This window comes from Planococcus citri, chromosome 4 (assembly GCF_950023065.1).
Source record: "Planococcus citri chromosome 4, ihPlaCitr1.1, whole genome shotgun sequence".
In the NCBI taxonomy this organism is placed as follows: domain Eukaryota; kingdom Metazoa; phylum Arthropoda; class Insecta; order Hemiptera; family Pseudococcidae; genus Planococcus; species Planococcus citri.
Genome location: NC_088680.1, coordinates 13,296,973 through 13,311,465, shown reverse-complemented (window position 1 = coordinate 13,311,465; position 14,493 = coordinate 13,296,973). Strand labels below are relative to the sequence as shown.

Below are 14,493 nucleotides of genomic sequence, written 5' to 3'. Positions count from 1 at the left end.
GAGGCTGCGATTTTTGGAAAGAGCATAGTCGCTTCAAGTACTCGAATCAATTTGCTTTTTTTTTCTTCAAAAATATGAATTCAAGAATGATTTTACAAAAATCCATCGTTTTAGCCTTTGTTTAGCTCGAGCTGATTGAAATAATTTGTACTTATTCGATATTTTTTCCTGTGATCCTCTTTTCTTTTTGAACGGGACATTCAAGACATTTTGCATTATAGGACTTATTATAGGAGTAGGTACATATTTAACCAATGTAGATGTACCTCTACCTACATACTTACTTTTCTCTTTGTTCTATTCTAATGAGAAAAAAATTGAACTCACCTGAAACAAAAAAACAAACACAAACAGTCGATCAGTCAATTGACTACGTATCATATTATCACAGCACACTTAATGTAAAAAGTAAATCTATGTACTTCGCAATGAGAAGGCACTTACTCGACCCTCACAAACCAAAAGCAGATCATGATAGATCAATTTGAGGAGTTCGTAAAAATAACAATAGTTCGGTGACCGAATACGTATTTTCGTATTTTCAAATTTGAAAAAGAATAAAGTAATGGACACTTAAAATAGAGTATTTTGATTAGTTTTCGATGTTTTGTTGTTTAAAAAGGACGAAAGTTTTTTAAAAATAGGGGTGAAGTTCTTCTGCAAGGGAAATTTTCAATCATTTCATGTCTAGAATTATACTTAGGCACCCTCTATTCTAAATTTCGACAATTCATCTGGGTTTTTTCCAAATAACAATAAGGTCTCGAGGTCATTGACCTGTCTGTCTAGCCAACGGTATCCAACAGAATTTTTCAAGCGAAAATCGCTTATTTTTCACTACTTTTTCACTATAGTTTAAAAACATTTCCAGGAAATTTTAGCCCCCCCCCCAGCCACCAGATTTTTCCAAAATTTTTCCTGACATTCACAGAACTCACCTTTGAAAGATTGATTTGACATTTTTCAATTTCAAAGCAACCACGAACATCGAGCGAAAGTGTTTTGAAAGTCCATAAGTTAAGTTCCATTTAAAGTTGAAATTACACGAGTATTTTCCAAATTTCCATTACTTTACAACAGCCAAAAATCACAACATTTTTACTACTTTCACTACCAACTTTCAAAATCACTACTTTTTCACAACTTCCACTATTTTCATCATCTGTTAAATACGGGACTTTCAAGGTCGTCTATATTCCTGTCTGACCTCTCAAGGTCAATGAACCTTCACTGTAACTTCACATAATGTCGTCTGTCTGGCCTCTTAAGGTCATTGACCCGTCTATCTGGCCTCACAGGGTCATCTTTAATTCTGTCTGACATCTGAAGGTCAATGACATTTCACTATAACATTCCCGGGGTCGTCTGTCTGACATCACAATGTACTCTTTAATCATATCTGACCTCTGAAGGTCAATGACCCTTCACCATAACATTCCCAAGGTCGTCTGTCTGGCCTTACAAGGTTGTATTTAGTCATGTTTGACCTCTTAAGGTCAATGGCTGTTTAGTAAGACTTCCTAAAATGGCCGGTTTGGGCTCTTAAGGTCATTGACCCAGGCATCTGGGTTCTCAAGGTCACTAGTTCACTTATATCTAGCTGCCCAAGGTCATCTGTTAGCCTGTCTGGCTTCCTAAGGTCAATGTTCACTTGTCCAGTCAGTATGGTTTCTCAATTCTGGTGTCGGACCTTCCAAGGTCTTTTAGTGAACATTTTCCCCCATACGTAGATCTCCAAAATTTCATTACAGGGTAATTTCTCTATGCTTTTTTCGTCAAAATTGTCCAAAAAAAACTCGATTTTTTGCTCAAAATTTTTTTAAAACTGAAAACACGTCCTAGTTTTTTATATTAAAATTTGAAATTTTCCGTCAATTTTTTTTAGAATTTTACAATTTTTCACTTTTTTTTAGTGCTCTATAACAAACATTCCTATTCTTATTCCTAAAGAATTGAAACATCAGGAAAAATTTCTCGTATGAAAACGGTGAAATTCGGTTTCGTTGGAAACAAGAAAAGTAAGTATTTCATTTATAAAACATAACATTACATTATGCAAATTGTGAATTTTCAATCAGAGGAAAAATAGGCTATTTTAAATTTTAAGAATTTACCAGATAAATCGAATTACCAATTTGGACACTTGGACAGATTAACTTTATTTGGTTACAGAGATTTTTAAACTCGGTCTTGATATGTCAAGAGAAACGAAATTTGCATTTTTCAAAAAAAAATGTTGATATTTTTAAACGATGTGTCGGCTTTTTTCTCGCACATTTTTTTTTTATTAATTCACTCATTCTCTCTCTCAAAAAAAATAAATTTTCAAACATTTGTTGACAGTTGGTTATAATTTTTTCGACAGCAGCCAAATGTATTCAAAAATTCATGAAATTCTCAATAATTTTGAAAACATTCGGTCACCGAGCAATCACTCTTCTTCATATTTATTCGATTGTCAATAATTCACTTATCAGTCAAAATGCTCGTGAGTGCTTTTTATACTCTGTTTATTATCGATTTTTTCGCCATATACGATGGTAATTTTACGTGTTTACTTGAAAATTATTCAAATTATTATTACCAATTTTGTAAGTGACAAAAATATTTACACACGAAGTAATTTTTTTCAAAGTTTTCTTTTTAGGAAGAGTATATTCTGAAAATTCTTCATTTTTCTTTTTTCCTCTACTCTCTTCGCTCAGTCAGAAATCTGACGATGAATATTTCTCTAACATGGGCATAAATGTGCGCCCATTCGTAATTATATGTGAGTGTGATTTACATACCTGCGGGTGCAGGTTTTCAAACGCCTAATTAGGTACTCTGTTCTTTTCAACGATATTTAAGATTGAATTGTTCCTCAGCTTATGTTCTATCGTTTTGGGGAAATTCGACGGTGACAGGAAGTGATTTCAAATGCGATAAAGATGGTAAACAGTCGTATTCTTACACGTGTAAGCCAACAGCAACCGATGGTATTTTTACATTACCCGAGAGTACTCCGAAAGATGTGGAGGTTGGTGTGATAACAAAACAGTTACCCTGCATCTTTTTACGAGGCAGTAAAATTATAATACATTTTTTTCATTTTCGCAGTTTTTAACCATAAAAGCGGAAGACAATACTACGTGGTCCATAACACAACCGGATGTATTTAAAAAATTATCTAATTTGGACGTATTGCATATTAACACGACTAAAGTCTGGCATATCTCGAATCCGAGTAATATCGAGAAATTGAAACAGGATTTATTCACGGTGCCCAATTTGCAAATACTTCGCGTTACTTATCTGACAGAGTATAATAACGCGTCTCGTCTGTGGAAATTGACAGCCGATTTGAAGCATTTGTACTCGAGAAATTCGGTTCTGGATTTCGATCTCAAGACGTGCAATAATTTGTACTCGTTGTCGCTGATCAACGCTTCGTTGGATAAGATACCCGAAAATAACGGCTTGAATTTCATGGGTGAGTTGGATCTGAGTAAAAACACTCTGAAACAATTGACTGCTCTGGATCTAGCCAGCTTTTGCAGTCTCGAAACGCTCAACTTGCGAGATGCTCAAATCAACGATTGCGAATGTAAACATATTAGAAAATTATTCGACGAAATGAAGAGACATAAACATTTAATCGTTCAGTATACGTGTAAACATACTACCGGTGAGTAAATTGTCTGATGAAATTTTCATAATGCAATTCCCACAAGTTAATCTTGTGCAGTATGATACCTTTTACTTCTCGATGTGTGATATTTTAATTGTCGATATTTTCAGCTAAAAACTGTACACCTCTGAGTAGTTGGCCGGATGTGAAAAAGAAAAGAGACTCGTGTCTAGATAACGTTGCTTCAAAATTGATATCTCTAGTCTTAAAAATCTTACTAATTGCTAGTTTAGTATTGCTGATAACTATAAGTTGTTGCGCATGGCTTCTGCGGTATCTTAACAAGGTAGAGTCGAGCTAATTTCGTTCGTGTATGTTTTTTTCTTCTTTGTCAATGTCTTGCTTGCTATTTTTTTTTATGATTTTAAAAATATACGCGAAAGTTGATTGTTAATTATTTAGAGTTTTTTTTGTATTTGTAATTTTTGTGTGGAGAGAAAGGAGGGTCGACGAGGCTATTTTTATACAAAATTTGATAATTAATAATCGAGCTATCATAAGCTTACAATATCAGATGTATTTTTTTATACGGATTTTGGTAAATTTTCAAGACTCTGGATTTTGGACAAAAACTCTTTTTAGATTCCATTCACCAAGTTTCAAAACTTCAGAAATCTTTTTTCAAAAGTAAAATCAAAAATTCATTTTTTCAAAAGCAACTACTTCAGTAGATTCTCGTGGATTCTGAATCTGCAAAATCCAGATCTTCGAAAATCTGGCAAAATTTGAGTAAAAAGAATACATCTACTGAAAACATAGTTCAGAATTTTGCATTTTATCTCTAATTTCGAACTCAAAAAAGGGAGAACAGGTCTAAGAGGAACAGAAGATTTTTCTTCTGAGCCCCAAAGCCCCCAGATTACCTTTTTCGTATAATTTAAAACTTGAACAATGGGAGGCTAGTGCACTTTAAGTGTGATTTTAGGGTAAATTTAGCACAAAAACCGTTACGCAGAGGTTATCATCTCGGAGACACATTTTTGTGAACAAAAAAAATGCAATTTCATGCAATTTTTTTAAACCAAAATATGTCATTTTTGTGACCAAAAACTGCAATATTTGTGACCCAAGAAATGCAATTTTATGCAATTTTGTAACCAAAAAATGATATTTTAGTTGGAAAAGAAAAAACTCTCTCCTTATTTTTAAGCTTTATATTGCAAAGATCTTTTCAAAAAGCACAATTTTTCATCTTGCCTGATCTTTGCAATATAAAGCTTGAAAAAAAGGAGAGTTTTTTCTTTTTCAATTATTGGACTCCTTAGTTTTGGTTCATCCTTTACCTGCTATTTTAGTGACAAAAAATGCAATTATTGTGACCAAAAAAAATGCAATTTTATACAATTTTTGTGGCAGAAAAATTCAATTAATGTGACCAAGGAATGCAATTTCATGGAATTTTTGTCACCGAAAAATGCAATTTCATCCAATTTTTGTGACCCAAGAAATGCAGTTTCATGAAATTTTTGTAACCAAAATATGCAATTTTCTGACAAGAAAATGCAATTCTTGTGACTAAAAAATTCAATTCGTGTGACCAAAAAATTAATTTCATCCAATTTTTGTCACCCAAGAAATGCTGTTTCATGCAATTTTTGTGACCAAAATATGCAATTTTCTGACGAAAAAATACAATTCTGACCAAAAAATGCAATTTTATACAATTTCTGTGACCAAAAAAACGTTGTTTTAGTAAGCAAAAAAAAATGCAATTTCATGCAATTTTTGTGACAAGAGAAATTCAATATAATTATGTGACCAAAAAATGCAATTTTATACAATTTTTATGACCAAAATATGCAATTCTTGTGACCAAAAAAATGCTATTTTATGCAATTTTGGTGGCAGAAAAATTCAATTCATGTGTCCAAGGAATGCAATTTTATGGCATTTTTGTGACCAAAAAATGCAATTTCATCCAATTTTTGTGACCCAAACAATGCAGTTTCATGCAATTTTTATGACCAAAAATACAAGTATTATGACCAAATAATGCAATTTTATGCAATTTTTGTGACCAAAATATGCAATTTTCTGACGAAAAAATGCAACTCTTGTGACGAAAAAATTCAATTCATGTGACCAAAAAATGCAATTTTATACAATTTTTGTGACCAACCAAAAAATGCATTCTTGTAACCAAAAAACGAAAAATTCAAGTTTTGTGACAGAAAAATGCAAATAAATACCTACAATTTTTGTTACCAAACAACGCTATTTTAGTGACTAAAAAAATGCAATTTCAGGGAATTTTTGGGACAGAAAAATTCAGTTTAATTATGTGACTAAAAAAATGAAATTTCATGCAATTTTTTTGACCAAAAAATTCATTTGTATTACGTCTATTGAGGCTTGCGAGAATTAAAAATATTTCAACGGAAACGTTTTCTGAGAATTTTTGAACAATTTCAAGTCCAAAATCGGGTCGTGATTTTTAAGATTTTTGGCAAAGTGACATGAGACCCATCAAAATGAATGATCAAAAATGTATTTTGGACATTTTTGAAAAATTTTTGAAAAATTTCTAGCCCCAAAATTGGGTCATGATTTGAGAGACTTTCAAAAAAGGTTCACACGTTAATTTTTCGTTTTTTTCAATGTGATTGAGTATTTTGACAATTTTTTGCGGAGGGGAGGGGAGGGGAAGGAGGGTGAAGTACTGAAAATACGTTTCTAATATCAGTTTTTCGTGTTTCAGATTTGTTCACTCTTTCTCACTTTTCCTACACATTTGTTTTCAACTGAAAATTATTTTTGATGCAGGGAAAACATGCTTCTGCACAAGCAAAGCTGGGGTGTATATTTTTTGGAAAATTTTTGTTTATCTTCTAATGTTATTTGCTAAAATCTAAACTTTTGAAAAGTTGTCTTTGAGGATTTCACAAATGCCTTTTTGTCAAAATTCTCACAACTGCCCCAAAAATTTAAATTTTGATTCTGAAAAATTTGAGAACATCTAACCTAATTGCATATTAGAAAGTCTATCTCAAAATTTTTCAAATTTTTGTACTGATTGTGAATAGTTTAGTTCATAGGAAGCTTTGACATTCAAAGTTCGATTTTGAGTCTTCCAAATTCTAACACACTGATTTTGAATTCATCTTTCAACTCTCGCAAAAATATTCAATTTCAAGCACAATCAGTTTGCATTAAAATTCGACAGCTTGGCGAAAAAAATTTGGTGAAATCAAAGGAGCCAACTTCATTTTTGATTTTAAAGGGAAAGTCAGTTGGATTTTGGAATTTTTAGGAAAAACAGAGAAAACAAGGAGGGGAGATTGTGCCACACGGATGAAATTACAATAATCTACATAACTGACTCTCAAACATTCTAACCCATCTCTTCTCAGCCTAGATTTTCTGATGATTTTGGTAATCCAACAGCAATGAGGACAAGTTCTGAAATGTCAAAATTACATCTTTACGTACATATAAAAATGAAACATTCAATTTTTTTGAAATGAAAATTTCTCAAATGCTTGTTCCATTTTTTCGAACAATGTTGAAAAATACCAGCAAAAAAATGCTCATCTGGGTATCATTTCAAACAAAACAAAAAAAGTCACTAGTCAATTTTAATCGTCGTCACATTCTTAACCAAAATAACGCAACATCCTCCGATAAAGGCCACCAAAAACAACGTAATAATAGCCACATAAGCTAAAACAACAGCTATAGGTCTCATTAACGAGACTACGCATTTCCTTCGCAAGTTTAGAGCTCTAGTCAAGCTGGACTCTGTACAATTCTCACCTGAAAAAATCCAATCGTTATTCGAGAAACCAAAACATACTCCGTATAGAAAAAATCACATCAAGTACACCATTCGTAATTCACTTACTAGCAATTTTAGTACCATTACAAGGCAAACTACCATCAAATTTGAAATTCATGGTATTATTGCGCAACAATTCAATAAATTCGTACAGTCTTGCACATTCGCAAGCAGAAATATTGGATTGTCGAATTGCCAAATAGTTCAGACTACAATATCTGGCAATTTGCTCGACGGTGAATTCGCTCAGAGGGTTGAATGATAAATCCAACGACCTTAAATGCAGGAAATCCTCGTCGTTGGGCATTTTCTCTAATTCATTTTTGGTAAGGTTCAATTTACGTAGACCAGCGCACGATTTATAATCAAAATCCATCTTAGAATTGACCAACGTGAATTCTTCCAAAGAAGCGGGTAACACCCAAAAATTTGTTTTGGAATTGAAAGATTTCCGAAATGTTATCATCAAGATTTTCAGCTTTGGAATGGCGAATAATTCGTTTCTCAGCTTTTCTAGAGTGTTCACCGAATTGAATACGTCGTCGTTGATTTCAAAACCTTTGTCTACTCTTATATCCAATCCCAGTAAAAATGAGAAATTATTGAATACGTCGGTTTTATCGATCCATAGTGTTGATTCGTTTGTTCCCATCACGCTCAAGTACTGAAACATAGGTTAGCAGATACAAAAAGGAAGATGTCTACTTCAAGAATTTCATTTAAAAAATTACAAATAACGAAAGGCGATGAGGCTATTTTCACAAATAAACAAGAACGAGTCTAAATGCATTGCAGGCTACTAACCTCGATATTTTTGGTAATATTTTCGGGTAATGTCAACAATGAATCATTTTTAGGCAATCGGCAATAAACTGTTTCTTTGTCGAAATAATTTGTTGAGATGATATCACAATTGAAAATATTCGTATTCTCCGCAGTAGATGATCTGAACGTACAAAACAGAACAAAAACTGAATGATCTCACGTCAGCATAAGTGTCATAAAAAAAGTTGAAAAACCATTCACACATAAATAAGCTCACCAATAATCGGATAAAGGTTCCTCCTCATGACGAAATTTTTATTCTTATCTCTCTCAATTACACGAAGAACTTGTAAAATGTTTAAAATGATAACTTGAAAATGGATTCACACACACAATCAATTTTAAAATCGTAAGAATGAATTTTTTCCATCTTCCTGTTTCTAGTTGAAGGCCAAATATTACCGGAGAAATTGTCTCGAACAATCAGGAATCGTAATGCCCTTGCTTAATCACGTTTTTCAAATAATTTTGCCATTTTTTAAAATTATTTATAAAGCAGGTTCTATAACCTTACTTAGTCTGGATTCAGTCTTCAGACTACTTTATAACGACCAATTGAGTAGGAAAACCAGTTTCATAAAAATTAATTTATTTAAAAAAATTTTCCAACGTTATTCAGCAATTCATAAAAATTAATCGATTCTTTCTCGATCAATCGAGATATCATGGGCCAGCCATTGACACTTTCAAAATACCATAAGTTTTCTTCGATCTTCTCCACTCTTGATACAGCGTCCAAGAGATCATTCTTCACCAGATCGACCCATTTCCTTCATCCTCGTCTCGATGAGCTTGTAATTGATGAAAAAGCACGCCAAAATCATGACCGCGATAGCGGCAAATATAGCAGTCAACCAAAGAATCACATTCCAAACTTTTCTTTGGACACATTTTTGTCTCAAGATATCAGCTTCTTGCAAAGTATAAATTGAGCAATCAAGACCTACAAAAGAATGGTCAAAAGTATTGGATAATTTTACCAGAAATGCAGCTACTTCCATTGCACATTTCGTCTCAATCCACTCACCTTCACCATGCTCACATTCCAATGCGCCATTGAATTTAAACCCGTCAACTTCCTTCAAGTTCTTCCTTATCCATTGAATCAGTCTGAAGCATTCGCAAAAACTCATATTCCCCTGATCCAAGCTAAGGCTTCGTAGATCGCAATAACCGGCTATATCATTCAACGTGAACTCTTGCAAAGGATTATTCCTCAAATTCAATTCCTTCAACGGTGGAGGCGGATTCGATAAGATAGGCATTTTCATTAATTTATTATGAGTCAGCTGCAACGTTTCCAATTGAGTACATTTCGTCAGGTCGTATTCAATAACCGAATTCAGTATCCGTAAATTTTGCAAAGATGCGGGTAATATCCAATTACGGTTTTTCGAATTGAATTCTACGTAAAGAATGTTCAAATACGTTAAACTCGGCACATTGAATAACTCGTTTTTCAATACCTTCAGTTGGCTAGGTTCGAGTAGATGGTCAGCAATTTCAAATCCTTTCCCCATTGTCATTCCGATTGAAATCAAGTTCGAGAAACGTTGGAATGTATCGATGTTTTCGATCATCAAAGCACCGTAAGAATTCGAAAACATGTCCACAATCTGCTACAAAATAATACATACTATTATTAACATTTAAACTCGATCTTTACATAGGTAACTGTAATTCTATCCTACTGATAACACTGACATTCATTCTTTTGCATTTACCAGTACGTGAATATTTCCAGGAATAGTATGCGGAAGTGCCAACGTCTTATTCTCAAAAGACACACACGCAACAGCATAGTACAGGGGATCTTGCGTAAAGATGAATCGGTCTGTGCAATTGAAATATCCTTCTTTCACAGCTGATTCTGCATGGAATAGCGTACAATCTGGACAATAATCAATGCCAATTTTTAAAAATGTCCAATGTCTGTGATAAGACATGTTTTTAATAAACTTGACTTACATACGATCAAGCAGAAGCTGGCGATATTTTTCATAACAACATTACTCCTTTTGGTGCGAATCAACTTGGGCTACTTTCGATTGTTTTGATTGATTAAAATTTCTGATTGTTTACAAAATACTTTCGATTGTTTACGTTATCAAAACATTCGAAGCAACCAAATATTTCAGGCAAAAACAAACCCCCAAAACCAAATTTTCAGCAGTCCAAGTTCATTTTTCGATTTTTGGCTTATTTTTGAAAATTTAAAATTGACTGTTTTTGGCGATTATATATGCTTTTTTTAATATGTACGTACCTACGTACTTTATCAATAAAAATAGTCAAAATAAGTCCCAAAACTAATATTAACTAGATAACCCGTTTTTCGCGCATACTGCGCTCCTCTTCTAGACGTGAATTGTTCATTTTGAAAATTTTGAAAGTTTCTTTTTTCGCCTGTAATTCCCAAAAAGTCGTGCTTTTTGCGAACATTGTTATTGTTGCTTTTTGCCGGAAATTGTGAAAGTTTATGGCTGTTTTAATAATTGACAGAAAAAAAAAATTGTTTCAAAGCAAAAATTCCAATAATTCTTACTTTTTCATCAAAAATAACCCAAAGCGTAAATTGTTCTCTAAAATATCCTGAAAAGCATCACTCTGTCATCGCTTTATCATTCATTAAAATAATGTCCTACTTTTCTACAAAAATTGAAAAAAAGTATCAGCTTTCTTATAACAATTGCCTGAAAAGTCATGGTTTCATTTAAAGTTGGCAAAAATTTAAAGTTTTAGGCAAAATTGCGAATTAGGCTACCTACTTATCACTTTTTTAGCAGAAGTTGCTGAAAAATTCCAAAAATACTTGTTTTTTTCCTACAGTTGAAATGAAACTAACACATCGGATAGGATCTAATACCACATAACTAAAAATGTCAAAGTTTCACTTAACTTTGACCTGGAACTTTTTTAAGCTTTCTTCAAAACTGTGAATGTGTCAAAATGTATTTTATGGCAAGCTTTTTCTAAGCAAACTATGAGTACTCTAAATATTGGTTCGGTACTGGAGAATACTTCAATAAAATACTTACTTGACACAATTTTAGAAATATTCCAAGATTTCCGAGTCAAAAATGCAATTAGGAATTTCCTTAAAACGTGATTCTAATTTTGTCAAGGACTCATAAAAAAAATTCAACCCCTCAGTTGAAAAATCTAAACTCCTACATATAACAGTAGAGATTTTCCCAAATAGTCCGAAACTTGCATAAGTTGATGAAAAAGTGAGATGCTAGATATAACCACTCCAGAACTCAAAAAAATGAAACCATGGTTCCAGGATTAATTTTGATACCCAATGTGCTAAAAATAGCACTTTTTCATGTGTACATCAACACCGTTGTTTTTCTGTTTTGAGCTATTTAAAAACTTTTTAAAGCTCCCTTCAGAAACTTTTCAACTTTTGATAAAAACCATCACCACTAAAGTTTAAACGCTATTTTTAAATTAAAATATTATTGAGTAGTAGAGAATACTGATTGTATGAAGCTTTTTCATGTTTTTTAAGCTTTAGGATTTCATTTAAGCTTTCTTCAAAACTGCGAATGTGTCAAAATGTATTTTATGGCAAGCTTTTTCTGAGTAGACTATGAGTACTCTAAATTGGTTCGGTACTGGAGAATACTAATTTTTTATGTCATATCTGAAGCTTTCTAAAAAATTTTCAGCTTTAAGCTTTCTTCAAAATTTCACGAATATGGTCAAAAAGTATTTTTTGGCGAGCTCGATATAGGTAGACTATACATACTTTAAAATATTCATTGGGTACTGGAGTATTCTAATTTTTACATCATATCTGAAGCTTTTTGAACTTTTTTCAGCTTTAAGCTTCCTTCAGAATTTTGCGAATATGGTCAAAAAGTATTTTTTGGGGAGCTCTTTTTAGGGAGACTATACATACTTAAAATATTCATTGGACACTGGAGAATTTTAATTGTTCTTATGAAGTATGACGCTTTTTGAACTTTTTAAAGCTTTAAGCTCCTCCATGACTCACCCCACAACCTCACCAAAAAAATAACTCCAGATTCGAACTCTACGACCTCGAAAACATATCAATCGACATATCACACAATAATATAAGAAACATTTGACATTTGAGCTTTTTTGAACTTTAAGCTTTTTTTCAAAACTTTACGAATATGGTCAAAAAGTATTTTTGGCAAGCACATTCTAGGTAGGCCATACATACATTAAAATAGTTATTGGGTACTGAAAAATTGTAATTGTTTATGTCATGTATAACGTTTTTTGAACTTTTTCGAGCTTTGAACTTTTTCCAAAATTCTACAAATATGGTCAAAAAGCATTTTTTGGCAAGCTCTTTATAGGTACACTATACGTACTTGCGCGTATACATCGACACAGTCATTTATACTGCCCTGAACTTTTTGAGCTTTTTGAAGCTTTTCAAAGCTTTAATCAGAACTTTCCAAAGTTTTGATACCACAAACCCACCAAAAAACTGACTCCAGATTCGAACTGTACGACCTCGAAAACATATCAATTGACATATTACACAATATAATATAAGGAAAATTTGACATTTTATTACACAATATAATATAAGGAAAATTTGACATTTGAGCTTTTTTGAGCTTTAAGCTTTTTTCAAAACTTTACGAATATGGCCAAAAAGTAGTTTTTGGCAAGCACTTTCTGGGTAGACCTCTTAAGTAATTTAAAATGTTTATGGGGTATTGAAGAATTCTAATTGTTTACGTCATGTACAAAGCTTTTTCAACTTTTTCGAGCTTTAAGCTTTTTATAAAACTTACCAAATATGGTCAAAAAGTATTTTTTGGCAAGCTCTTTCTAGGTGGACCATACGTACTTTCGCGTATACATCGTCACGCTTGTTTATACTGTATCAATTTTTGAGCTTTTTGAATCTTTTGAAAGCTTTTTTCAAAACTTTTTGAACTTTTGACCAAAACCTGCACATCTACGGGTCAAAAGCTTATTTTTGAGACATCGTCGAACAAAATCGGTTCGGCGGTTCTTCCAAATGAACGATCACAAAAAAAACACCTTGCTATTAATATATAGATATTGAGCTTTTTTTGAGTTTTAAAGCACAAATTTTTTGTGAACTTTTTTCTTCAACATTTGACTTTTTTAGATGCTCTTTCAAGGTATAATATACGTACTACTTACTGTGTATACGTCGAATGCGCTACGTATGGACAAAAATCAATTATTGAGCTTTTTTGAGCTTTACGGCGCAACTTTTTGAACTTTTGATTAAAACCTGCACATCTACGGGTTAAAAGCTTTTTTTTGAGACTTCGTCGATCAAAATCGGTTCAGCCGTTCCTGAGATCTCGCTGTCACAAGAATCCGGTCATAATCTTAATATATAGAATAGATATAGAACCAATTGTTGAGCTTTTCTGAGCTTATGACAAAAAATTTTTGTAAGCTTTTTCTTTGACATTCAACTTTTTTTTATGCTCTTTCAAGGTATAATATATGTACTACTGTGTATACATCGAATGCGCTAGGTATAGGCTAAAATCAATTATTGAGCTTTTTTGAGCTTTATGGCGCAACTTTTTTATGAACTTTTTTCTTCGACATTTGACTTCTTTTGATGCTCTTTCAAGGTATAATATACGTACTTCTCTGTATACCTCAAGTTGGCTACGTATAGACAAAAATCAATTATTGAGCTTTTTTGAGCTTTTAAGGCACAACTTTTTTGTGAACTTTTTTCTTCAACATTTGACTTTTTTAGATGCTCTTTCAAGGTATAATATACGTACTACTGTGTATACGTCGAATGCGCTACGTATGGACAAAAATCAATTATTGAGCTTTTTTGAGCTTTACGGCGCAACTTTTTGAACTTTTGATTAAAACCTGCACATCTACGGGTCAAAAGCTTTTTTTTGAGACTTCGTCGATCAAAATCGGTTCAGCCGTTCCTGAGATCTCGCTGTCACAAGAATCCGGTCATAATTTTAATATATAGATTACCCAAATCCAATTTTTACCATTTCCAGCCATTCTGGAGCCTCCAGCAGGATTTTTCAATTTCTCCAGAATTTTGAATTTGCTCCAGAAGGCGTGAATATGCAGTTGAGCAGCTAAAAATCGAGTTGTGTATTACAATCGACCTGTTTAACGAGTTTATCCACATTTGACCCGATTTTGAGAGTGACACCTAAAAAGTGACTTTCTGACCAGCTTTTTTCAAAATTATTAAAAAATCCAA

At 32.8% G+C, this 14,493-nt stretch overlaps 1 protein-coding gene across 1 annotated transcript; it reads right to left on the bottom strand.

The window, feature by feature from the left end:
* Positions 1-8,810: 8,810 nt before the first annotated feature.
* LOC135845399 (uncharacterized) lies at positions 8,811-9,877 on the bottom strand. Its single transcript, XM_065363912.1, has 2 exons — positions 9,298-9,877; positions 8,811-9,213 (listed from the first exon to the last, which is right to left on the bottom strand). Exons 1-2 carry the CDS (start codon positions 9,875-9,877, stop codon positions 9,014-9,016), a joined length of 780 nt encoding a protein of 259 aa, XP_065219984.1. The 3' UTR covers positions 8,811-9,013.
* Positions 9,878-14,493: the final 4,616 nt, after the last annotated feature.